This window comes from Oreochromis aureus, linkage group 22, assembly GCF_013358895.1.
Source record: "Oreochromis aureus strain Israel breed Guangdong linkage group 22, ZZ_aureus, whole genome shotgun sequence".
Classification (NCBI taxonomy): Eukaryota; Metazoa; Chordata; class Actinopteri; order Cichliformes; family Cichlidae; genus Oreochromis; species Oreochromis aureus.
The window spans coordinates 41,688,082-41,715,853 of record NC_052962.1 but is presented as its reverse complement, the minus strand read 5'-3'; the positions used below and the strand labels follow the sequence as shown (position 1 = coordinate 41,715,853).

The window sequence follows — 27,772 nt, the reverse complement described above, 5'->3', positions numbered from 1 at the left end:
TGTTAGGCTCAGTCCTTCATCCAGAATCAGCGACGCGTTGTTCATTCTCCTGTAAGCTACCGGACTGGAGCTTAATTAAAACAGGACATTTCCCTGAGGTCAGTAAACACCTCGCTGTTAGCTTATGAAACAAGCTTTTATTGAAAGGAAGAAGCGTTTACCTGAGATCACAGGTACACGGGCAGCCGCCATCATCATCATGAAGCATTAAGGTACAGTTTACAAAAATACAAATTTATATGTACACTGAAAAGGTCGGCATCACTGAGTGTATAAAAATGACTGAAGTTATGCAGGTGATGGAGGACAGGTGTGCTGTCAGGTGGGCTTCTATAAGGGAGCAGGAGTGGGCTGACATGAGCCTCGCAGAGGAGCATTCTTGCAGCCTCAGGTGTGACATCCCCGTCTCTGAAATGAAAAAGTGAGCGGTGGAGCAATGCAGGGAGGAACAGTGTCCAGGATCAGGTGAGCTCAGCTATACTTGACACTTTTCACCTGGCAGTTAAGTTTCTGACAGTTTAAAGATAAGTTGTCTCCTGTGATGCTGGTCACATCCAATTAAGGTTTCCATTTCCTGTTTAGAGCATCCTGGAATGAATTAGCGTTTAGGAAGTGAAAGATTCTAACAGGAAACACTCACTGTGAAGCGTTTACACAGAACAGCTGTTTGCTTACGAGACAGCTGAGCGGTAGTGACCTCGAGGTCATGTGACCAGTGTCTGATGTTGGTGTAAAAATCAAAACATGTAAGTGTCACAAACCAAAGTGGGAGGAACTAAAAGAGCAAATTTAAGGACGTCTATGTAGATGAGTGTGAGATAGAGGAGGAGGATGGAGCAGGGCAGTGTCACACTGCTGATCATGTGACTTCAGCTTGCCCAATAGTCACCTGACCTTAGCCCGCCCCTTTAGAAACCACCTGGAAACAACATCATAATTAATGAACAGAGTCCATGATGGAGCTGGTTCAGCTCAGGTCAAAGGTTGCAGGAAGACAGAGTAACACTTCCTGCAGCTCATGAACACAAGGTCACATCGGAAGAACACAGCAGAGTCCGAGCATTCCTGGAAAACCGGCTCCTTTCACAGCGCCCTCCGCTGTATGGTGAAGGGGGTAAAGCGGGTGTGAGTGGCGGGAATCGGTCCACAGAAGGAACATTCGAAGAAGCTTCCTCTCCGCCAGCGCCGGGCAGAGGAAAGACGTTAAAGCGGCATTCGGGGAACAAATGGCTGAGGGTAAACGAGGTCCTTCTTCCTCCTCAGGTTGTCAATGTCCTCCACGCGGCAGCCATTTTGGACCCTGCTGAAAAAAAGAAGTGAAATGTTTCTAAACCGGGGAGTCTGGATGGCGCCGAGCTGAACTCCGCCCCCTGTTGAAGCATGTCTCACGCCGGGTTCAGGTCTTTTTGTGGGCATGAGTACGGCGTGCAAATCCCGCCTGCTGCGCTCGGTTAGGAGCTCACCTCCGTCGCCTCTCCCCCTGCCTCCACCAGAGTCACTTGACCCTCCTCTCCCTCCATGATGATGCCCCCCTCCTGCAGCACCACCATCTCGCCCTCCTCCTCCACCACGCCGCCAGCTCCCTCCTCCTCATCCTCCTCTCCTCCCACCACCTCCTCGGGGCTGGCAGCAGAATTGGTGGCGCCAGCCACCGTGTTTGCGGTGGCAGTGCCAGCCTGACTCTGGGCCATGGCCTCCAGCTTGATGCGGTACTCCTCTGCCTCCTGCTCCTTCCTCAGCAGCTGCTGTCGGTACTCCTGCGCCTTCCTGTTGGCCTCCTGCAGCTGCCTCTGCAACAGCTCCTGCAGGAAAACAAATAATCCTCATCGATTAGCACAAAACCATACAGACCAGCGCACCCCACCCAAACCACGGAGAGAAACCCCTGTGGTGTGACGTGTGCACACGTATTGAATGCTGCTGTGGTTTTACACATTTGTAGCACCGAGGTGTTTTCGAAGGAGGAAATGGTCGGATTCATGAAACTGGACTTCAGGTTTGGACATCATGCTCGAGGATCACGCTATACGCATTTGCAACTCTTTTGGGGGAAATTTCTCTCCATACTAACCCACACTGTGAACCCACCCACAGCACTGGCTCACAAATGAGCCCCGATTCAAATCTAATTAAATTACAGCGGGGCAACGGCAACGGTCTAACTTCCTGTTGTGTTTGTGGCATGGTTCCAAGACGCACGGCCACGTTAACAGCCAATTCCACCGTTTGCACTGACACGCCCACAACAGTGGGTCTATGCCACATTCACAGACGTGTTCTAAATCTCACACATAAACACAGAGGGCGCTACAGAGCCATATTCAAAATAAAAGCATTGGATAAAAGCAACATTAGAATCACAGGGTGGAGCTAGCACACATTCAGGTGAACACAGTTCTGCAGGTTTATACAAATCTGACACACACACACACACACACACACACACACACACACACACACACACACACACCAGCTTCTTTATGGTCCCTCAGGACTACAGAGGGTCATTGGCAGTGTGACATCATGTCAGGTGATCAGGTGAGGGGTCAACGTTGTTTTCTATACACTGTAAAATGCAGCTCACTGAAACTGTGAGCGGCGTTCAGAGGTCATTGATGACCGTGTGGAGGCGGCGCTCACCGTCTCTCCCGCGTTGTTGTGGTTGTTGGTCACCTCCAGCTTCCTCTTCCTGGAGGGCGGGGGCTGCGGCTCCTCCGTCACCACCTCCTCTGTCACGGTGTTGGCAGGCACGGCAAGCACTGGATAAAAAAAATAAAATAAAAATCAGGATGTAAACGGCCTCAGGACTTCCCGGCACGTCCTGTTCAAAGGCATCAGCATCATACTCTGCTGTCCATGCTGCATGGTGACGAAGAACGGCTGCGCCATCCCTCCTGTTGTCTGCAGGTTTCCGTGCTGGTCGGTTACTATGGTGATGACCCTCTGACCACCTTCGTTTACGACGGTGGCGTGCTGGATGTTGGAGTCAAGAGCGCTGGCAGCCATTGCTTCCTCAGAGTCGCCTGAAAAACAAATGGGGGTCGTTACAGCGATGCGGTCTGCGGCTTCTCATCAGTGTCGGGGACCGCGGTACTGTTTGTGCAGCATTTCAAAAATGGCATGAGGGAGGCGCTCTCGTGACTCACCGGCTCTGTCCCAATTCAGGGTATGCACGCTTGAAGTACGCATTTCAAGTGCGATTACGTCACCGCCACGCGAAGACGGCTGTCCCAATTCAAAGTGTATTTCAAATGCATACTCCAAATGCGCCGTCGATTTCCCCAAATATCAAGCGTGGTCCGTGCACGCCAGTGGTCCCATATATCCCACAATCCATAGCGCGCGGTGGGTGTGGGTAATTTTGCCGCAAAATACGGCAGAAGGGAGCGGCAAGAGTGAACTGTCAAAAGTAAGTACTGAATATGATGTCACTTATTTATGTGCGAATGTTTAAGAACATTAAAACATTACTGTTGGCCACATGTCGGCAAAGTTATGTGACTTTAGTGATGTTTGTACGTTCAGCTTTTACTTGCTTTTAAAGCCTTTAAAATATAATAATACAATAGTCGACCTTAATCTTACAGAGAATGTGATGATTTTATGGATAATTAAAGTCAGTGATATATCCACAAACACAACAAGCTGAAAGTCAGTGATGCTGCTCGGTTTGCAGTCCTGAATATGACGGCACAAGCAGGATTCACTGCACTGTTAATGTTAGCTATGTTATATTGCTGCCTCTGTTCGGTGGTGTCGAGCCAAACGGACTTTAACGTGTGTTTGAACGAGCTGACGGTTCACTCGTTAAGCTGAAAGAAAGATGCTTTAATCACAGGAGTCACACATGTGTCCACTGGACCATCTGGGAACTCTTCTTGTTTAGCACTCGTAATAACACAAACACTAAATCCTCCTTCTCTTGTGCTGTTTTGTAGCAGTGTGTACACCTGAGACTGTCACCTGTCTGTCTGTCCTGCACTCTCTCTCTGTTTCTTTCTCTCTGATTGTGGAATAAAAGTATGAACATGTATTTATAAGTTACACTTGTGTTTGAATCCTGCAGCTTATCACACATTTGATTTCCATGTGTGACAACTGCAAGTGTCCAGAGTGAGGACAGACTGAGGGACCCACTGCTGCACATCATCTGTGAGGCTTTGCACCCTGATGATCCACCAGGACAAACTCAGCAGTGTGTGAGGAAGAGGAGGAGGAAGAGCCAGCAGCAGCTGACAGATGGAGAGAATAGACAGACTGTTCCCTGTTTGTGAAGGACTGCTAGGAAAGTTTAACATAACTAATTGTCTGTCCTGAATCAGTCTTGTTAGGTAATGTTCAAATAATGTTATCATCCCAGTGTTTTCAGTGTGGGAGAAAGTACTCAGGGCCTTCAAGTTACACACTATGAAAGGCAGCAACAAGTTTAATATTCAGAAATCTAAAGTATGTATCAGCAGCAGGATGGAGCTAAAAATAAATGTTTGTTTCAGTTCTATGAAGCTTTGAGTATTTTGGATTAGTAGCACTGCTGTGTTTGTTGCATCATATTGCTGTAATTGTTTATATGCTTTATATATTCTGAGCTAAGTTGATCTATAGTGTTACATCATATTCTATAAGGATGTTATGTGTTTGTATACTTTCTGCCCAGTTTGACCCATTTAGCAGAAGTGAGCCTGTTTAAGGCTCTGATATCTATTCTGTATGACTTAAAGCAGTTATGACATGGTCTGATTTTCTCACCCAATAAAGGAATATTTCATATATCAGTCTGATCTTCATTCTATCAGAAACAGTTATCACAGCTCGTACATTTGCTTTTTACACATATATGTAAGCATTGAGCCAAATTTAGTAATGCCAACATATTAAAAGAACAATGTTTGTCTCTTATATATAATACATCTGTATATACACTGTCAGAGATACTTGTCTTTGAGTGAAGATTTAAGGTGATAGGAAATATAAATAACTGCTACTTGCATCTTTGACCCAGAGTTCAAGCTCATATATACATACACATATATACACACGTGTGTGTGTGTATTAGGGCTGCCACGATTAGTCGACTAGTCACGATTACGTCGACTATCAAAATCGTCGACGACTGATTTAATAGTCGACGCATCGTTTGAAGCTTTGTAAGATCACAAAAGACGCAGGAATAAGTAGTAGGATTTAAGAGTGTAATAACGGACTGAAACAGAAGATGGCAGCACTGCATGTACAAGGATGCCAGCTGCCGTTACACTCCGAAGAAGAAGAAGCAGCGTCCCAGAATTCATAGCGCGGCCCTGCTCAGTTTTCAACAATGGCGGCAGCTAGTTAGTTTTAATATTACTCTTATTAATCTTTCTGGGTCACAAAATAAACGTTTAACATATTTTCAGGCGAGAATGTAGCTGTGTAAACCTCAAATATTTGCTCAGTTTATCAAGACACTGCATATTTTCAAAAGCGCCCCGACGCTTTTCGGAGACGCCTGTTACCCACTAGCTCGATAGCTAGCCGGGGCAAGGCTCACTAGAGCCCGTGAGAACACCGGACTCCCGGCAAATCGCTTTCAAACCCACCACTGTCTTTCGCTACTCAGGTTAAACATATATAAGTCAGTTAGATAACTTAAAAATGTTATTGTTTGGCCTTTTTTTGAGTATTTTATTTGTTCCTGAGTAAATCGGTTTGGCTGAGATTAAAGTTATAGTTTATACACGACTGAATAAACGTCAAGCAGACAACTGATTATCAGAAGTGTGAGATGTTCGAGAATATACTCCGTGTCCCGTTATATTTTAGATAGCAAGGAGTTTATTAAACTTTACCAAACAATCTGTAAATCTCATTAAATTTAATAAACTATCATCTTGTCTTTATTTTTAGTTAGCACATACCCTAAACACTTAAAACTGTAAGCTAATGTTATATAAGAGCAGATGCTGCTGGTGCAATAAGCTGTACGCTTTTACGTCCAATGGATGCATGATCCGATTAGTCGACTAATCGCAAAAATAATCGGTGACTAGTCGACTATCAAAATAATCGTTTGTGGCAGCCCTAGTGTGTATATATGCCGCATACACACATATATACATACATGCATGTAAGTAAAATTATTTATTTATTTATTATATATATATATATATATATATATATATATATATATATATATATATATATATATATATATATATATATATATATATATATATATATATACACACACACACACACACACACACACACACACACACACACATATATATATACATACATATACACACACACACACACACACATATATCTGACAATACATATATTATCCATATTATATTAACATTACCACAGTGAGATGTCTTTAGTCTCATGAACAACATTAGCTAATTATTATTTACTAACTAATCTTGAAATGACTGTTCAGTACAGGAATGAAGCCCAACTATCATGTTTTACAGTCCCGTGGTCTCAACTAATCAAAGTGACGTCATGACTAAAATGAATGAACAACAAAACATTTTTTCTCCTTCATTTCTGTCACACAAAGCTGTATGAAACGTTTCTCTCGGTCAGTATCATGGTTGCTAGGCAACCTGAACAGCGCGACGAAGGCTAGACCGTCCCATTTCACAAGCCTCTCACTTCCGCACTTCCCGTACTTGTAGTACGCACCGTACGTAGTACGCGTAGTGTGCGTACTTTAAGGCTGCAGACCCTGAATTGGGACACAGCCACCGAGTATTTCCACTGACCAGCCAATCGGTGGCAAAGAATCTGCTGACGTTGCATTTTTGGATTGCTTGAAACCCCGGTGTAGTAGGTAGGTACTGAAAAATGACCAGGTACTACCACGGTGTCAAGCTGTGACATGCTGACCAAAGAGGTACTGATGGAAAAGGGCTCTGTGTGTGTGTGTGTGTGTGTGTCTGTCTCACCTGCATTGGCCTTGTTCAGCAGCTCGGCCAGGTTGACCACGCCCCCCTGAATGGCAGGTATGCCCTGGATGATGAACTGTGGTTGGTTGGTGGTGCTGCTTGTCTCCACATTCATGCTCACCTGGTTCATATTCACCTGATTCTGCATGCCCTCCTGCACACACACACACACACACACCCACACACACAGTGAAGCCTTCATTAATTCAAAGGTGGCTTTTTCTGCGTTTCTACCTCCACAGAATCAACCAATCAGGAGGCTTCTGTTAGTAGCGTTTTATTTATCCTCACTCCGGCATCATCAGGTGTGCGCAGGTGCTTTGTACTGAAAGGTAAAGACCCTACAATCATACAAAGTAACCCCATCCACTTCCTGTAAACACGGTACAAAGACACAGGAGAGACTTTTGGAATGCCCCCCATGTCCTTTTCTTCTGCTGGCTGTGGGTGTAAAGGGTTGGGACAGGTTAGGATCCAGGCTGCTATGATTCCTGTTTCCTGTTATCAGGGGAGATGTTATCAGAACGTGTGATTGTATGATCACCTTGGTCACCTATAGCATGTCAGAGTTTCTGGCTTCGATCCTAAGCCCGTTGGTCGGCAGCTCTGAACACCTGAACACAGGACACCTTGGACATTGTTGAGAGATGTCATTATGGAGGCAGATGAAACCATGGTCTCATACCATGTTACATCTCTCTTTACTTGCATCCCAGTCACTGAAGCGTTGGAGGTACTTAGTAATAGAGCAGGGCGATATGGCCAAAAATATTTACCGCGATATATATTTGAAAATTTGCGATAACGATATAACTGACGATATAATTGATGAGAGACAAAATACAACTCCACAACTTTACTAGCACAAAAAACCCATCCATTTATTTTCACTTAAACAAGCAGCTGTTTTTTTATGTGCATTAAAGCTATATAAAAATCTAACAGTGCAAATGCAAATTCCTTGCTGAGATTTTAACCAAAGGGCATTTCCAGTAGAAATGGGCTGACATATCCTCAGCATAACCATGTATAATATCCACTGAAGTTAAAAAGAGATGCTTTGCAACAAACTGAAGTGTGCCAAATACGTATTTTTCGGACCATAAGGTGCACGGGATTATAAAACACATTAAGCGAAACAAAGCAGTCAGATAAATCAAACTTTATTCAACTCATTCTTCTTGCTTCCTCCACTTCTGTACCATTGATTCATTAATGCTGTATTCTATCACAGATGCTCTATTCCCATGTTGTTGCAGTATATTAATGACTAACCTCGTATTGTGGATGGATTATCTCGTTTGTTCTCCTGACTGAAGTTTGGTCTGTTTCAGTAACTCTACAAACGTCACTGCTGTTTAGTTTTCTGTCTTGATTTATGTTAGAAGTGATGGCAGAGCTGTACGTTTGAATTGTTTCAGAAATCTCTCAGTCAGAACATGCTATATCATGTTTAGGTGGAAACTAGCGCGCTAACTTCCTGCTAACTTCTAACTCCGTTAAATTTAATAAATTCTGTTTTCATGGATGCCTGGATGTTAAACTTAATTGTTACACCTGGTAAAGCAGCAACGCTGATCATTTTATTAAAGGTGAAAGAATTTAGACAGTTTTTAACTCTCAGTGTGCCGCAGTGTTCGTTTGACTTTGGGACCCGAAGCAGATGGAGTTTAGGACCCAGATTACTTCCACATTTACAAGCACCTTAGTCCGACAAATACAGCAATAACGATGGCTCGCTTGCACGTTCTACCAAAAAAAAAAAAAAAGTGCTTTGGGGTATCTGATGGACAAACACCAAACCAGTTCCACATCACTGAAGTTGCGCCATTTTGACAAACTAATTCTGGTTCATCCGTTTCAGCCCGCTTTCCCCCTTCTCATTCTCCGTTGCTGCCATGCTTTTTTGGCCATGTGTGTATGAAAACAAAGGCACTGGCATGCGCGGTTTACCCATATTCTATCGCGATATTTTATTTTCTTATCGTTGCCTAACATTGTACCGGTATTACCGTGAATTGTATAATATGGCCCAACCCTAGTTCGCAAGAGATTACAGGATGAGCCCAACCTCAGCAACAGGACCACTCTCAGCATCGACCAAGTGTGTTTGAACTGTGTCTTCATTTCACCTGCTTCACATACAAGGGTCAGTTCTACAGGCAGAACCATGGGTGCGCCATGGGTTCCCCAGTTTCACCCATTGTGGCCAATTTGTACATGGAAGAAGTGGAAAACAGGGCTTCGCTATCCTACCCTGGAACACCACCAAGTCATTGGTTCAGGTATGTGGATGACACCTGGGTGAAAATCAAATCTCAGGACCACATTTCATGGATTACATTAACTCGGTGGACCGACACATCAAATTCACCAGGGAGGATATGAAAAGTGGCAGGTTAGCCTTCTTAGACTGTGAGATTTCCATCAGTAATGGGGGACATCTAAAAGCTGATGTGTACCGTAAACTTACGCATACGGATCAGTGTTTAAGGTTTGACTCTCATCATCCACTGGAGCATAAACTGGGTGTCATCAGGATGCTACAACACAGAGCGAACACCATCCCCACTGACACAGCGGCCAGGGAAGCAGAAGAACAGCACATCAAGAAGGCCCTGAGTAAATGTGGTTATCCCAGCTGGACTTTTGTCAAAGCTGGAAAGGCTCCTAAAGAAAGCTCCAGTCGATCCAGGAGAGAAGGACAACCGCTGCCTAAGAGAAAACCTGTAGTGATCCTGTACGTGTCAGGAATATCGGAACAGCTGAGACACATTTTTTCTAAACACCGCGTCTCTGGCTTTTAAACCCCGAAAATTGGTCCACCCCAAGCATCTGATAGCCCATTGTTCCTTCAGTGGTGCTAGTTTTAGTCATTGTGCAAATGTCCTGTTTATAAGGTTGGAAACCTGCAGTCAGCTGAGACTGAAGAAGTCACCTGGATGACAACGAAGCGTCCAGATGAACAGAATCAACCTTTTGAGAAGTGTATGTGTGGTGCGGCTGTGGGGGAGGCGGACACACCTGAGCAGCAACCGCGCCTCACCAGCTTCAAAGCAGAGTGCACTGGGTCCGGTTGTTGTCGTTGATGTGTGTTCGACGGCAACTGAAAAGCTGCAGCCGTGTGTGAGGTACGACAACCAGATAAAAGTGCTGAAAAGTGTGAAAATGTGGTCGGCTCTGCCATGCGTCTGTTACAGTACAATTGGCTCAGACCTGTGTGTTTACAGCAAAGCTCGTTATTAAAGCAGGATTTTACAGCAGCAACGAACTGAACTCAGCTTCTTTTTCTCAGCAGTGTGCACACAGAGCAACTCTCTGCTGTAAACAACAAGTGAAACAAAGATAAGTGTGTTAGTCTGTCGGATTATTCACTAAGTGTTTCTGCTACTGAAGTACAGTAACAGAAATGCTGTCATCACTCGAGCTGCTCTCAGCTGACTGCCAATGTCACTGACGTGAAACGGCTGTAAATAAATTATATCAGAGACTGCAGCACACGATGAACTCTCAGCAGCTCACTGCACCAGATGGAAATTGTTGTTATAATGAACATTTATCCATTGTTCCAGTCTGATGCTATGAATTATGGGATAGTGTTTTCTGCTCTCCTTTCATAAAGAACACTCCAGTGTCTCCTGTACTAAAGGAGGCAATAAAGGAAGCGTTAAAGCTCCTTTCCTCACAGCTCTGATTATGGCCTCCCGGCAACAAACGTTCCTAAACAAAACAACTCACGCAAAATGTCTGCCTCACCTGATCTCCGGGCAGCCTGAAAGTCTCTGTGATCTTCAGTTATCGACCTCGCTGCAGAGCGCGAGCACACCTGTGACCGTTCTGTCACACTGAAACCTCAATGTTCTGCTTCTCCTTGCCAAGGCGTCGACTCACCTGCAGCAGCAGCATCAGCTCCGTGTTCTGGATGTCCATGGCGATGTCGAATGGCGTCTTGTCGAATTTGCTGAGCGCGTGTACGTCGGCGCCGTGCTTGATGAGCGTTTCAGCCACGCTGTGGTGCCCATGCTGTGCTGCCCAGTGCAGCGCCGTCATCTTCAGCATGTCTTTGGCGTTGATGTCAGCGCCGTTCTAAAAGGGAGGTCCACATATGTCATCACAGCGCTTATAGCACACAGAGCCTTCCAAAGAAGACGAGCCGTCTTACCCGGACCAGCAGCTCCACGATGACCGTGTGTCCCTCGGCGGCAGCCATATGCAGCGGGGTGCGGTCGACTTTGGTGCGGGCGTCTCTGCTGACACCGGCCCTCAGCAGGACGTCGGCAGTGGAGTAATGGCCGTGCTGAGCGGCCAGGTGGAGCGGGGACGTCCCAAGCTGAAGGTGAGTGAGAAGGAGCCAGAACAGGTGAGCTCAGGTGCAGCTTTATATCTCGGAGCCTCAGAAACAACTCTTTTTCAAGGTTCAAGTTCCATCCATTCACTTCCGTGTATTCCGTGTATATTTTCAGGGGCGCTGGAGCCTATCCCAGCTGTCTTAGGCCAAGAGGCGGGGTACACCCTGGACAGGTCGCCAGTCTGTTGCAGGGCTAACACATAGACACAGGCAACCATTCGCACTCACATTCACACCTAACTTTAACCTAACCCCACAAACATGTCTTTGGACTGTGGGAGGACGCCGGAGTACCCGGAGAGAACCCACGCAGACACGGGGAGAACATGCAAACTCCACACAGAAAGACCCCAGCCTGATGGTGGAACTGAACTCTTGCTGTGAGGCAACAGTGCTAACCACTGCGCCGCCTGTTGACGTTCCCATCCCATTATTAGTGCTATTTTTTCAAAAAAAAGCATGCAGAGTCTCACCCAGTCAGTGGTGAACGGCGCCCCGTTGGCCATCAAATTTCGAACCTCGTCATCCTGACCTTTCCGGGCTGCCTCCAGCAGCCGCTTCCCCAAATCGACCAGCGACATCTACAGAAAGGGATCAATATAGCTGATCAGTTCTCCCAATCAGTAACTTCAGGCATCCTCAAACAGCCAATGAAAGCTGCAGTGTCCATCCTTTATTTGCAGGCTGTTATTTATGACCAACAAAAACCTTTATTTCAACATTTCTTAAAAACACTGTTTAACTTCTCTCAGCCTGTCTGATTAAACAGCTCCTTCAAACATACCAGCTCGCTTATCTGAAGCTAACAGCTAGGTGTCTATTATCGGACACACACGGTTCATCTGCGCCTGCTCCGTCGGTAAGGCTCAAGTTGAAGTTGCCCGCTTGTAATGTTTTAAGAGCAGAAATGTAAAAAGTGTTTTTGCTAACATCTGCTCATATGCAGTGGGTTAGCTCCTCTTTAAAAGACACAAAGAACAAAAACCTGTTTGTGTCCGACAACGGGTCCGTAGCTGAGGGTTTCACACGGCAGGGCTACAGAAACCTGCTAAAGTGCACCAGAGGGCTGACTGAACCCCCCAGGGCCGCTGTGAGCGTGTTGTGGAGGCTCACACCTGACCGAATGCTTTAATTTAACGAGAACGTGCCCCAGGCCGTGTCCGATAATGGAAATCGGGTAGTCACACCGCTCTCGTGATTGCGAAACAGCGGAGAAGGACGAGGTTTCTCTCCGCGGCCGAGGAGCCATTTTAGGCGCCTTGACGGGCAGAAAAAGTCCGCCATGAGCTGCGTCGCCCCGCACAGCCTGTCCGTGCTCTTCTTCGCCACCCACACTGCCGCCACGGTCACAACAACACCGACAGGAAACCGTTTGATATTAAGTTGTTGGTTTTCCGGGGGAAGTCACACAGAAATTTCCTATTTTACACGCGGAGAAAAAACTACTTCCACATCCGGTTAGTTGGTGTCGTCGGAGCGCGCGCAGTCATACCGCTCACCAGAGCCTCGTGCGGAGAGATTGACTCCGGCGCGCACAATTCCACTTTCGTGCGGAGGACGCGAGCCGGAGCACACGGGCGGCTGTGGTCCCGCGGCGGCCGACGAAGCGAGTACTTACCGGCTCCAGGTTTGTGGGGCCGCGCTACTCCTCGCTGCTAACGTTAGCGGCTCGATGCTAGCCGCCCCACCGTGGGCGTCTGCGGGAGCTTTGTGCTCGTTTTGCGATCCGTGCTACGGAAGAATGGGTGCAGTCAGGCGTACACTTAAGGACTAGAACCGCACCAGAACATGAATGCCGAACACCAGGAGAGCTTGGCCCGTCCGACTCCAGCGAGTCTGTTTACGGAGAAAAGTTAGCGAGACGCGGCCGGATGGTACGGGTGTAACCTTCAAAATAAGAGCCTTTACAGCGGTCCAGTGATTTAAATGTTTTTTGTTTTTTTTTTAACTGAACCGTCATCACCGCACTCCTCTGTCAGCGTTAGGAGTATTTCCAGGGATTGTTCACATTAATGTTATTTAGTATTTGAGAATTAAAATGTTTCCTGAAAATTCTGAGTAAAGATCTTAAAGTGCATTTCAATCATTTGATATAGCCCTCAATGACAACATTCAGCCAACTGGCTTTGGAAGTGAAGAAAACCAGACATTGTCATGAAGACATCTGCCAAAACTCAGTTTTTGTCGAAAATGCAGCAAAATTCATATTACAACTAATGTAAATTTAGAGTATTTTCCCCTCGGCTAATTAATAGCAAATAAATCAATTAACTACTGATTAACGGTGAAAGTGTACCTGAAATCCACAGTTGGACCGTACACTATTTTATGTTGAAAGTCTTGAAAGGAAGTGTGGTCTTCTGTAAAGCTTATAGCTCTGTTAGCCGTTAGCCTGTGCGCATGTAAGCTGGAACAAGTTAAAATAAAGCTGCTTTACCTTCTTATCTCAAGGTTCTCGCGATCGTACGCCTCCTGGCGTGGATGGGACCCGGAAAGGTGCGCTTGCCTGCTCAGAAAACCTTTACAAACAGGTATTTTTTTTTAATGTTTAATGTGCTACAAAGATGGCGGCCCCGCGACACCGGAGGTGGAAGCCGGAGAGTGTTAACCTGCCAGGGGGCGGGCTCTATGCCGGCGGAGGCGAAGAGATCTGAGGTCAGTTCGAAGAGAAGAGTGTGCGTCAGAGGGCTGTGAGGCAGTGACCGAGGCTGACCGCAGATCAGCCAACAGGAGAGGCTGATTCCCGCCTGTGCAGCAAAGAAGAGCACGACATGTTGGGAGTAGTAGAAGAGTCCAGCGTTTTGTTTTCTGGAATTTCACATTTAAATATGTATAAATTAAAATATTTATTAATAAATCTCCAATAAACAAAGAAAACTGACAGTCTGACGTGTTTCGATTATTTAAAGGGATAATGGGTTTTTGTGAGCTGTCACGTTGGACAAAGGACAGATGTGTGCGTTTTGTCTGAGATGATCAATGACCCCAGGTGATCATAGAAGAAGAAAATTATCTTGATGTATTATTAACCTGAGATGAATCAGACCAATAAGAGACTGATGTTTGGAGACGTGATTGGTCAATTAAATGCGTGTCAGCAGGGTTTTGATTTGAAAGAGCTTAAACCTCCACTTTGGATGTTCAGGTGTGAAACATAAAGAAGTACTTCTAATCAGGTAACAGCACAGACCTGCTGATGGCTCAGGTGCGTGGGCAGCTCTGCTAAATCCTGCAGCAGAGATCACAGAGAAGCACACCTGGGTTTATGTCAATTGCACCTGTAGCGCCTCCTGGAACAATCAAACGCTGTTTAACAGGTGCAGGGAGGTTTGAAGCTCTGAGGTACATGATAGAAATAGAGGGCGTTTATCAGTATGCGTACTTGTGCGTACTTGCGTTCTCGTGTACTCGTGATACGTCATCAGTCGGAGACCAAGTACTGTTCCAATTCGAAGTACGCATCAAGCCGAGAACGCGAAAAAGTCCCGGATGTGTTCTCGATCCGCCCGTTTTATCGAGCATGCATCGGTGTGGACTTGGGACAGCTATATATCCCAGAATGCATTTCGTCCAAAACTCAACAGCGGACTCCCGGCACATCGTTTTCAACCCCCCCCCCCGCTCGCGGACTTCTCACTACTCAGGTTAAAGAAACTCCAGCAGCTGTCTATAGTATTGAGTGTCCACTAGAATAGAAATAAAAGCGTTCTAACATCTCACCTGCTTGTTTTATTAAGGTATGTACACGTATGTACATGTACACTATTTTTATTAATAGAGAGGTTTCACTACTGAGGTTAAAAATGATATATAAGTCACTTAGATCACTTCTAAATGTTAATGTTTGGTTTATTTCAGTGTTTTATTTGTTCCTGAGTAAACCGGTTTGGCTGTGATTACAGTTAAGCTTCATAACATGTTACTCACAGTTAAATTAGGAGGGACGGCAGTAAAACTCCGGACCTGTGACATCATCACGTACGCAGGTGTTCCAATTGTACATATCGCGAGTCCGTGCTCGCGTTCTCGGCGGGTACGTACTCCCGTGCGTTCTCGGCGAGTACGTACTCGCGTACTTGGGCATTGATAAACGGCCAGAGTTTCTTCTTCTGTGATATTCGACTCCGTTACCCATAATCCACCACCAGGTGCCGGGCACAAGAAGAAAGGTTCTGTTCAGAGGATCATTTTTCAGGAGCTGCTGATCAAATGCATTGATTATCCGTGTCATTTTGTAATCATCAGCAGGTGATCAGGTAATCACTCGGGTTTGTGCTGTGAACGTTACTCAGTGATCTCACAGAGGTGTTTCTGACCCTGAAGCTGAACACAAATTTATTCGTCGTGTATGACGAGGTTTACTCCATATTCCCTGTAACTCACAGACATGGCCGGTTAATGACGTGTGACTTTATTAGTTTGTACTTTTACTGCAATAAAAGCCAAACTTACAAGTAACTGTGGACTTTTTTTATTGTTGTTGGCAGATGTGCAGGAGTGCAAGGTTTGATTACAGCTACACAAATAAATAAATAAATAATAAACAGGGCAGACTGTGAGGTTAACCTGAACAGCTGTAACAAAAGAAAAAAAGGCACAGATGAAAATGAACAAAGTGATCTTCACAGACGTCTGTTTAAAAACCGGAAAATTAAAGGCCTCGTCACACTGATCACATCATCTCCTTCAGTTCTGCAGGTGAACCTCACCTGTGAGGGTGACGCAGTTCTTCAAACATCAGCTGCTCCATCACAAGTCAAATTTATTTTACCAATCGATAATCAAAGGGTTCTCAGTGCACCACACTTCCCGTTTCCACCGAGGAAGAAAACAGGAAGTGTGGTGCATCTAACGTGCCGTCCTGCAGACCCTCCATCTTTGCTTCAGTGTGATCCGAGGTCAGACGTTAGCTGGCTTCACAGCAGCAGGTCAGCAAGCAGGGCATCCACAGCGGCAATCGGAGCTCTCCAGTAATTAAAGGAGGAGAACTCTGACAGCTCCCCCTGCAGGAGACACATGGAATGACACATTTCAGTTAACAACAGGTCTCTGTACAGCACAGCCCAAGGGCAACATCCAAGAGGGGAGTAAACTCTACATGCAGAAAGGCTAACTTACATCTATGTCAGATCCTGAGAGCAGGGCTCAATGGTGTAACTCCGTGTCTGAAGTTTTAAAAACGGCGCCCTCTCCTGTCAGTACGGAGCGTGACATCATGTGGTTGGCTAACAGACAGAGCTAACTAGTGACAGGATCGATACCTCAGAGGAAAATAACGACAGTGAAGCTAAACCTCAGTGTGAGGGGATCACTTTAGCGCTGCAGCAGTCAGTTCATGTTAAACCAGGATCTAGTGTCCACTTTACTGTCTGTGTCTGCAGCAGGAAGTGGCTGTTTGGCTAAAATCCAGCTGTTAGCTGTGATGTTAGGGTTTGTGGAGGAGAGCCTGAGTCACATGGAGTCAGAAACTCTGCAATCAGAGCTATTTTATGCAATAAAATAATCTGTTTTTACCCAAACACTCTTTATTCAAAGAGTTTACTACATACATAACTACATCACACCATTTTTACCATCAGCACGTCTGCAGGGAAAACAGCTTCCTCACATCATCTGACTGACTGCATTACTTCATATTAGCAGTGAAGCCCCCGTGTAAGTGAAGGACACTGTAACGTGGAGATTTGTTTCCTGTGGACATGATGTCAGGTTTCCACTCTGCTTGTGTCTGTGGTGTGACACGCGTGCAGTAACCTGTGATGTTGGAAACTGTGGCTGTGTGGGGAAAAGAGAGAACAATTTATTGTTTAAAATAACACCGATCGTATTTGGCGAACATCTGCTTTGCCAGCTGATTGCACGGCTCGGTTCACCCGGCCTGGAGAGGAGAATCTGGAGCGTGGACTCGAGCTTGTCGGTCTGGTGAACCCCGAGTCACCTGACTCAGACTCTGCTCCACACGTTTGTAAGACTCTTATTTCTTAAATCCAGCTTCACAGAGAGAGTTACATCTATGTCAGTGTCTGAGAGCAGGGCTCCATGATGTACATTAGCCTTTATATGTGTAGTGTCTCATGTCCTCTGAAACAGCCAATGGAAGAACTCACAGAGCCACCCACAGGAACTGTAGACTAAACCTACGTGCAGGTACAAAAAAACAGCTGAAGCTTACTTCCAGGCTGGACTACTGTAATTCTTTATTATCAGGATGTCCTAAAACTCACTGAAAAGCCTTCAGCTGATCCAAAATGCTGCAGCAAGGGTACTGACAGGGACTAGAAAGAGAGAGCATATTTCTCCTGTTTTGGCTTCCCTTCATTGGCTTCCTGTTAAATCCAGAATTGAATTCAAAATCCTGCTCCTCACATACAAGGTCTTAAATAATCAGGCCCCATCTTATCTTAATGACCTTGTAGTACCATATCACCCCATTAGAGCACTTCGCTCTCGCTCTGCAGGCTTACTTGTTGTTCCTAGAGTATTTAAAAGTAGAATGGGAGGCAGAGCCTTCAGTTTTCAGGCCCCTCTTCTGTGGAACCAGCTTCCAGTTTGGATTCAGGAGACAGACACTATCTCTACTTTTAAGATTAGGCTTAAAACTTTCCTTTTGCTAAAGCATATAGTTAGGGGCTGGACCAGGTGACCCTGAATCCTCCCTTAGTTATGCTGCAATAGACGTGGGCTGCGAGGATTCCCATGATGCATTGAGTTTTTCCTTCCAGTCACCTTTCTCACTCACTATGTGTTAATAGACCTCTCTGCATCGAATCATATCTGTTATTAATCTCTGTCTCTCTTCCACAGCATGTCTTTATCCTGTTTTTCTTCTTTCACCCCAACCAATCACAGCAGATGGCCCCGCCCCTCCCTGAGCCTGGTTCTGCCGGAGGTTTCTTCCTGTTAAAAGGGAGTTTTTCCTTCCCACTGTCGCCAAAGTGCTTGCTCATAGGGGGTCATATGATTGTTGGGTTTTTCTCTGTATTTATTATTGTGCTATCTACTGTACAATATAAAGCGCCTTGAGGCGACTTTTGTTGTGATTTGGCGCTATATAAATAAAATTGAATTGAATTGAATTGAATTGGAGCTGGTCGGCAGTGACGCGTCTTCATAAGAAGCAATATTTCCTTTGCTTGTGTTCCGGCTTTCTCAGCAGGAGCGTGTTCACCTGCTGTGAGGTAAATACACCTGGAACTGATCACATGATCAGATCATCAGGCCTGCAGCACTTTGAAAACTGCTGTCAGGGATTCGGGTGTTTTATCACAGATTTTTCCCAAATAATGATTAAAAAAAAGGAAAAATCAGTGAGCCTTCATCAGCTCGTCGGACGCTGCTCAGTGGGACATTTTCACGTGTCACCTGTTTTAGCCTCACCTCTTCATCACAGCTCCACACCTCCAGCGTCTTCTTCTCCCTTCCTTTGCCGCTGTTGGCTGCCCCGCGGTCTATCAAACCCAGGTCCTCCAGCTCAGATAGGTCGAGGGCCGGGATTGGCTGCCTCCAGAACAGGAAGGAGTCATACTGGCTGCTTGATTTCTCCATTACGTCTGAGACAAAACACACAAAATCACTGATCTCAGAGCAGATTTTCACCCTCGATATCATTTAAACATCGATTAAACCAGCAGCTCAAACCCGGACCCTACAGAGTCCAGCCCCCACAGATGGTGCATCCAGTAAGCCCCCCCTTCCACCCCACGAGTGGGGGAGGATATTTATGTGGTCAGCTGAGGTTCTAAAACAGGAAGTGGATCATCTGATCTAAGCAACCCAAAATAATCCTCCATGTTATTCCTGCTCTTTTTATTCCTGGGCCTTAATCATAGACCTGGTCCTGGTCCTTGTAATGGACTTGGTCCTGGTCCTGGTCCTGGACCCGATAACCGGGTAACCCATAGCCAGCGATGAGATGAATCACCAATAACGTAATAACTTATTGATTATTGGAGCGGCCGCTGTTTGAGGCGTTGGCCGGTGCGCAGGCGCAGAACAGACCGACAGATGCCCCTTAAATCTAAAGACTAAGAATAAAAACTAAAATAAAACATTGATTTAATTTAATAATCGAATATTTAAACACGTGTAATCTTCACGCTGCTGTTTTTACACTAGCTGACGTCATTTTACCATCAGCTCCATCTTTCCGACGAAGAGATGCAATTCTGAGAAGAGACACAGATTTAAACTAAGCTCACCTGCGCGTGTTTACCTGCGTGTATTTAGCTGCGCGTGTTTCCGGTGTGAGGACGGCCGCTCCGCTCCGCTTTCTCCTCTTTTGTTCTGCGGGTTTCGGTGTGATCAGACGCTGCCGCTGCGGTGCTGCAGGTTGAAATGAGCTCTGCGACTGCGTCAAACCTACCTGAACGTACACCAGAACTTCCTGTCCCCGATTTCACAATAAAAGTCCAACAATGGTTTGACCTTTACTGCTAACATCATCATCATCTTTATTTATAAAGCACTTTAAAACAACCACATCTGAAGCGAAGTGCTGGACATTGGAACTAAATAATAAAATTACATAAGATATAAATAAAAACAAACACAAGAAAACAATAAAATAATTAATTAGTTAGCTAATAACTAATTTAAATAGAAGAGAAACTAAGTCTCACTACGGTCAAAAGCCAAAGAATAAAAATGGGTCTTAAGACGTGTTTTAAAAGTGGACCGTGAACGGGCCTCTCTAACGTGTACGGGCGAGTTATTCCATAATTTGACCTGAGAGACAGACAGGAGGGTGTGTAGAGTGGTACAGCGGGGCAAGACTGTGAAAGCATTTAAAAACAAACATAAGAATTTTAAAATGAACTCTAAAAGAGACAGGCAGCCAGTGAGGTCGGCACAGGGTTACATGCTCTCTTTTACTAGGTACAGTTAGCCGCAGACGCCAGAGCAACGACTGACTGACCCCACATAGACTGAGTTACAGTCGTCCAGACAGGAAGTAATAAAAGCATCGATCTCTCTCTCTCACACACACACACACGTACAGGAGTCTGGTGCAGAGAAGTTGTCTCTTCTCTCCCTTCCCGTCTGCGGCGTTTTCACGGTGCCCTGACCGCAGTCCTCCAGCAGGAGGCGCTCTGGCCCTGATATATATATATACATATATATATATATGTATATTGTTAAGGTTCAAAAATATAGGGAAGGAAACACAGGAGGAATGCAAGTAACCACATTGGTCCAAAGGGTAAAGACGATGATTTTAATGAAATGACACGCGTGGGAGAATGAGCGGACTCCGTAAGCAGACAGCCCCACAATCTCATCCTCCTAACATCTAAATACAGTTTTATATGCATCCGAGTATATTTAGTGACGCCCCCTCATTGCGTCATCACATACATCAGCTTCAAAACCACAAATGTTCTATTCGACAACTTAAGGCACAATTAAAAGAACACTGGCTTCCATCTTCTCCCGGTGGTTTCCGTAAGCCCGCTCAGCTCTCGCATCGTGCATCTACTGCTTCATCAGTCAACTTTCACCTACACCCCTAACAGTGTGTGTGTATGTCTCTCTGCTGCGCACAGAGTGTGCATCTGCTCTCTGCACCTTAGTTGACCTACTTAGGCAACCAGGCTAAGGCCATCCTGTGTTGTGATGATCTTAACTTCTATGTAAAATGTATAAAACAAATATTTCAATCTACTACAACTACTTAAAACTTAATCAAAGCTTAATCAGACGTATAAATGCATAAAAGATGATAATAGCATCATCCAAACTCTGGTTTTGGTTTCACTTCCTGCAAAAGCATGTAACTTCAAAGACATATAACTTCCTGTCTTCTTTTAGCACAGAGTTACTCTTTCACCCTGCAGTCTGCATAAACATTAACATTATAAATTCAAGTCAACAGTTTGAAGTGGTTATAACTGGACCTGTAATAAAGGCTAATATGATACCAATATGTTTGAACATCTGAATGCAATATCAATACCTCTTGTATCAATACTTCTTGTATACATATGCTTGCTACATGATTATGATGCAACAGTAATGACAGTAATAACAGAAATAACAAAATAATAAAAATAGAATTAACAAAAATAAAATAATAAATGGACATAACAAAAATGACAAAAAATAATACTTCGTTCCCAACAATATATATATATATATATATATATATATATATTAGAGATGGCACGATACCACTTTTTTATGTCCGATACCGATACCGATATCATAAATTTGGATATCTGCCGATACCGATATGAATCCGATATTGTGTGTTTTTTAATCAATAAAACAGTTTTTTTAATATCTTGCTGCATTTTGTATAAGTTCATAGTCAAGTTTAAATAAACAACAACACTAAAGCTATTCTGTTATACCTGTATGTAAAAAATACACTGCACCCAAAATATTTCATAGTTCAGCAACACTGATCAATCTAATAAACCTTACCTAACTTAAAACCTAACTTAAACCTACTCCATCCTCCCTATTCTGGTATTTTAAAGAGTACTTAGCAGAAATATTAAGCAACCTAACTAATAGGGTTGCAAACTCCCAAAAAAAAAAAAAAAAAAAAAAAAAAATAGGGAACCACCCACCCTCCACCTCATGATGCTTAATCGATGTAATCAACTTTAATTTCAAAGTCAAAGTCAAAGTCAAAGTCAACTTTATTTGTCAATTCTGCCACATGTACAGGACATACAGAGAATAGAAATTTCGTTACTCTCAAACCCAAATGAACATTTAAATATAAGAGAGTGGTTAAAATGCAAGTAAAATAATTAAAAGTAAAAATTTAAATAAATACAGTACAATTTACATATAACAAAAAAAAAAAGCTATACAATATACAATATTCAGGTAAGGGTAAATGACATTGAGTGTAAACCAGGCAAGGTAGTGCAAATAGGCAAATAGTGCAAATGGAGATTTGGTAATGTACGGTAGGAGATAGTGTAACAACAAAGTCTTTATGAGGTAATGGCAGTCCAATGCTCCACAAAGTGACTAATAACTGGTGCAGGCCAGTGAGTGAGTCAGAGAGTGTGTGTGTGTGTGTGTGTGTGTGTGTGTGTGTGTGTGTGTGTGTGTGTGTGTGACAGAGTTCAGTGAGACCGTGGAGGAGAGAGGGGAGAGGGGCAGAATCGGGAGGAGTTAAGCTTCCTGACAGCCTGATGGATGAAGCTGTCCTTCAGTCTGCTGGTCCTGGCCTGGAGACTCCGCAGTCTCCTCCCTGACGGCAGCAGCTTGAAGAAGCTTTGCATTGGGTGCGTGGGATCAGCCGCTATGCAAAGGGCTGATTTGATGCAGGGTGAAAAAAAATGCACAGAAACAAATTATTTTTCAAGAATAATTAAATAGATTCAACATCTTTCTTCAACAGAATTGCAGAATTCATAGACGGTACCTTCCCAAAGGAAAAAGTACTATAGCTTACTAGGGTATATAGACTTAAGAGTTACTATATATAGTAATGGACTTCTATACATTTTACATCAGATTAAAACTTTGGGTGTAAGATTCAGATTATGATAATTATTTATTAAAAGCTACATATTTTAAATGAGAATAAGAAAGAAAAGTATGTCTTTGTGCCCCCTTTTCCCTGTTCATGCCCTATCGGGCCCCCTGGCTAAACTTTGCTAGATCCGCCCCTGCACAGTTACCAGCCGTCAGCTACGTAGAAAAGGATCCTGGTGTAGAAAGTAATATTAAATAAATTCTAACAACAGATTATCAAGCTTAAACGTGCTGCTGTTGTTCCGCCGCTGGTTTCCTCTTTCTGGTGCAAAGTGGGCCAAAAACAAAGAAGAGAGATGGACTCGCGACAGAAAAGCCGATCAGCTGATCATTAAGCAGTTTCACAATTGAAGTAGCAGCAGCAGAGGGAGAGAGAGAGGCAGTGGCTCTATATATCGGTTGTTAAGCTTAACATGGGAATGCTTTACAAACATTCAGAGATGAACTTACACACTTGCTTTACTTCTCTCTGGGATAACTTCCTCGGAGATGAAATGCTGGTTTGGTGGCGAGGCTACAAATACACACAGCCGCTCTATCACCTGATGCACACTGCTCCTACGTGCTACGGTTATGAGCCGAGTTACGCCGTGTCACAAGTTTTGTGAGATGCTTTTTTGATATTTAATGGATCGGATTACATTTTTTATTTTTCGCCGATATCCGATCCAGTAATTTAGGTCAGTATCGGACCGATACCGATACGTAATATCGGATCGGTCCATCTCTAATATATATATATATATATATATATATATATATATATATATATATATATATATATATATATATATATATATATATATATATATATATATATATATATATATAGTCCTCCAGCAGGAGGCGCTCTGGCCCTGATATATATATATATATATATATATTGTGGCGTGTTGGGGGAGCAGCTAGTTCTCTCCCATCATGCCTTTGGACATGTACTGCTGTTTTCATGTTCTTGTTTTATTGCTTATGTTTACATTACTTTTAACTGTTACCTTGAATGTTGTGTTTATGCTGCAGTATAATTTCAGTGACAGTTATTGCTGATGAAAGAATGTAGTACCGTGAGTGAGTTCAGGCTTGTGGTTATTGACCCTCTGTAGCACAGTGTGGTACAGGTGTGTGTTTAAATAAAAAGCTTTCTCTACCAGTTTGGGGTTGAACTGCAAGCTCAATCTCTCCGTGAGCTTCTTTGCTGAGATTCCTCTGCATGCCACTATATATATATATATATATATATATATATATCAGGGCTAGAGTGCCTCCTGCTGGAGGACTATATATATATATAGATATATATCACTACAACAACTGAAACTATCCATCCATTCATTTATTTATTTTGAAAGGAAGAGCAGAGCAGTTTCCGGTGTGTTCGGCTCACAGTGAAGACTTTGGCTGTAGGGTCTGCAGCCTTAAAGTACGCAGCCTCAACGGTCCTCAAGGGCCGCGTACTCAAAGACCGCTAAGGCTGGAAGTGTGAGGCTTGTGAAATGGGACGATCTAGCCTCCGTCGCGCTGCCCAGGTTGCCTAGCAACCATGATAGCTGGAAACCTGTGGTTGACAGAAATGAAGGAAAACATATTTTGTTCATTTGTTTGTTTGTTTCTACACGAGCTTTGTGTGATTTAATAAGTATCTGAGGCTGAGACCACAGGACTGTAAAACATGATTGTTGGGCTTCATATCTGTACTGAACAGTCATTTTAAGATTAGATGAGATGAGATAGCCTTTATTTGTCAGTTGCAGGTCTTTTGCCCGCAACCGAGATGACAGACCTTGCTGACCGCACATACAATACACAAACATCACATTGGGGAGACAGGTCAGGCTAGGTAGCGAGGAAAAAAACATCGAAATGTGTAACACAAAAGGATAATACAGGAATGCACAGATATCAACACACCATAGCACAATAAACACAGACAAGCAACATGGGAAAGAGTTCCAGTGTGTACATCTGATCTGGGACCGCTGCAATCTTCGACTGCGCCTCCAACTGACCCGATGTCCACATCAGAGGGGAGGTAAGCATTGGAGGTGGTGTTGGATCCGGGGTAGGGAGGGTGATGCGTCGGTGAGTGCTTATCGGTATCAGTATATGTATGTGTGTGCATGTCCAGAGTTCAGCTGAGACAGTGTCCTTCGCCCTGCCAGGCTAAGTAAACAGTCTTCCAGCCAACCCAGGTGGCCTTGTATGGAATGGGAAGGAACAGACTAAACACAGTCGTTATCAGGGTGTTGTTGTTCAGCTCCGGCCTTGCAGCTGGCGCCAAAGGGGTATCCGCATAAGTGATGTTATTTTTTTACTTTAGTCCGAACAGCTCATATGAATTTCAAAGCAGTTCTACAGTCCAACACTGGTCTCTCAATCTCCCGTTGGAGAGCCGCGAGCTTCGCCATACTTGCGTTCTGTGATGTTGTCACTTCTTGTGCTCAAGGAGCCAATGTCTGAGAACTCACGGCAGTGTGCCTCCCCGAGATGTCATCCAATTTTGCGCCCAGAGATGTTATTCCGGGCTAGCCCTTCCAAGATGTATCCAGTCTGCAGTCAGAGATCTTATTCTGAGTATTCACAGCAGCCGTAGCCTCTCCAAGATCTTATCCGTGCTGACTCAATGAGCCCATTTTGAGAAACTCACGCCTCTCCCATCGTTCCAATCCCAGCGGGCAGCCTTGTGGCTGTAAATAGTAAATAACAATTAGCTAATGTTGTTCATGAGACTAAAATCAGTGTAAATATGATATGGCCAATATTATAGTTATTATATTAATCATTATTAGTTATTACAGCAGTGAGTTTGAACTCTCAAATCAAATCACTTTTATTGTCACATCACATGTGTAGGTACACTGGTACAGCACATGTGAGTGAACTCTGTGTCAAATACTGAGCTTCAGTAAAGATTCAAGTTGCAGTTATTTATATTTCCTATCACCTTAAATCTTCACTCAAAGACACTCAAGTATCTTTGACAGTGTATATGTAGATGTATTATATATAAGAGACAAATGTTGTTCCTTCAGTATGTTGGCATTACTAAATTTGGCTCAATGTTTGGCAGAAAGTCTACAAACACATAACATCCTTATAGAATATGATGTAACACTATAGATCAACTTAGCTCAGAATATATAAAGCATATAAACAATTACAGCAATATGATGCAACAAACACAGCAGTGCTACTAATCCAAAATACTCAAAGCTTCATAGAACTGAAACAAACATTTATTTTTAGCTCCATTCTGCTGCTGATACATACTATATGTTTCTGAATATTAAACTTGTTGCTGCCTTTCATAGTGTGTAACTTGAAGGCCCTGAGTACTTTCTCCCACACTGAAAACACTGGGATGATAACATTATTTGAACATTACCTAATAAGACTGATTCAGGACAGACAATTAGTTATGTTAAACTTTCCTAGCAGTCCTTCACAAACAGGGAACAGTCTGTCTATTCTCTCCATCTGTCAGCTGCTGCTGGCTCTTCCTCCTCCTCTTCCTCACACACTGCTGAGTTTGTCCTGGTGGATCATCAGGGTGCAAAGCCTCACAGATGATGTGCAGCAGTGGGTCCCTCAGTCTGTCCTCACTCTGGACACTTGCAGTCGTCACACATGGAAATCAAATGTGTGATAAGCTGCAGGATTCAAACACAAGTGTAACTTATAAATACATGTTCATACTTTTATTCCACAATCAGAGAGAAAGAAACAGAGAGAGAGTGCAGGACAGACAGACAGGTGACAGTCTCAGGTGTACACACTGCTACAAAACAGCACAAGAGAAGGAGGATTTAGTGTTTGTGTTATTACGAGTGCTAAACAAGAAGAGTTCCAGATGGTCCAGTGGACACATGTGTGACTCCTGTGATTAAAGCATCTTTCTTTCAGCTTAACGAGTGAACCGTCAGCTCGTTCAAACACACGTTAAAGTCCGTTTGGCTCGACACCACCGAACAGAGGCAGCAATATAACATAGCTAACATTAACAGTGCAGTGAATCCTGCTTGTGCCATCATATTCAGGACTGCAAACCGAGCAGCATCACTGACTTTCAGCTTGTTGTGTTTGTGGATATATCACTGACTTTAATTATCCATAAAATCATCACATTCTATTGTATTATTATATTTTAAAGGCTTTAAAAGCAAGTAAAAGCTGAACGTACAAACATCACTAATGTCACATAACTTTGCCGACATGTGGCCAACAGTAATGTTTTAATGTTCTTCATTATTAAACATTTGCACATAAATAAGTGACATAATATTCAGTACTTACTTTTCACAGTTTACTCTTCGGCCGCTCCGCTTCTGCCGTCTGCGGCAAAATTATCCACACCGACCGCTGCGCTATGAATTGTGGGATATGTTGGGCCACGAAGTCTACACCGCCACAGCCTTAAAATTCAGGGAAATGAAGGACGCATTTGAGGGCCGCATTTCGAGCAGCCTTTGAATTGGGACAGCCTTCGGCGCGTCGCTGTGACGTAATCGGCCTTAAAATGCAGCCTTTGAGGCTGCAGACCCTGAATTGGGATACAGCCTCTCTCTGTCTTTATCTGTGTCTCTCTCTCTCTAACACACACACAGTCTCTCTCGCTCTCTCTCTCTCTCTCTCTCTCTCACACACACACACACACACACACACACACACACACACACACACACACACACACACACAGTCTCATCAGCCCCCTGCTGCTCAAAGTCAGCAAAACCAAGGAGCTCATCGTGGATTACAGGAGACTGCAGAGAGGAGGCCACAGCCCCATCCACATTGAATGAGCAGAGGTGGAGAGAGTCAGCTGCTTCAGATTCCTGGGCATCAACATCAGCGAGGATCTGAGCTGGTCACACCATGTTGGTGTGATCACAAAAGCAGCAAGACAGCGTGAACTCCAGAATACTTACAAACTTCTATCGATGCACCATTGAGAGTATTCTGACAGGCTGCATCACCACCTGGTACGGCAGCTGTAATGCTC

At 44.2% G+C, this 27,772-nt stretch overlaps 2 protein-coding genes and 1 long non-coding RNA gene across 7 annotated transcripts; 1 reads left to right on the top strand and 2 right to left on the bottom strand.

Annotated features, from left to right (window-relative positions):
* Positions 1-117: 117 nt before the first annotated feature.
* Positions 118-13,856, bottom strand: gabpb2a (GA binding protein transcription factor subunit beta 2a). Of its 5 annotated transcripts, none has more exons than XM_031751971.2 (8): positions 13,718-13,856; positions 11,754-11,861; positions 11,095-11,262; positions 10,824-11,018; positions 6,933-7,086; positions 2,847-3,023; positions 2,641-2,759; positions 118-1,802 (listed from the first exon to the last, which is right to left on the bottom strand). In XM_031751971.2, exons 2-8 carry the CDS (start codon positions 11,859-11,861, stop codon positions 1,452-1,454), a joined length of 1,272 nt encoding a protein of 423 aa, XP_031607831.1. In that variant the 5' UTR covers positions 13,718-13,856; the 3' UTR covers positions 118-1,451. The 5 variants fall into 5 exon arrangements, with proteins under 5 accessions (XP_031607831.1, XP_031607828.1, XP_031607829.1 ...); XM_031751968.2 differs by lacking the exon at positions 13,718-13,856 and adding an exon at positions 12,899-13,570; XM_031751969.2 differs by lacking the exon at positions 13,718-13,856 and adding an exon at positions 13,063-13,145.
* On the top strand, positions 13,033-14,163 carry LOC120435702. The gene is made up of 2 exons (XR_005609852.1): positions 13,033-13,154; positions 13,732-14,163. It is a non-coding gene; the product is annotated as an uncharacterized LOC120435702 (long non-coding RNA).
* Positions 14,164-15,728: 1,565 nt separating this feature from the next.
* mllt11 (MLLT11 transcription factor 7 cofactor) lies at positions 15,729-19,650 on the bottom strand. Its single transcript, XM_031751987.2, has 3 exons — positions 19,493-19,650; positions 18,658-18,830; positions 15,729-16,283 (listed from the first exon to the last, which is right to left on the bottom strand). Exons 2-3 carry the CDS (start codon positions 18,823-18,825, stop codon positions 16,197-16,199), a joined length of 255 nt encoding a protein of 84 aa, XP_031607847.1. The 5' UTR covers positions 18,826-18,830; positions 19,493-19,650; the 3' UTR covers positions 15,729-16,196.
* Between the last annotated feature and the right edge of the window lie 8,122 nt (positions 19,651-27,772).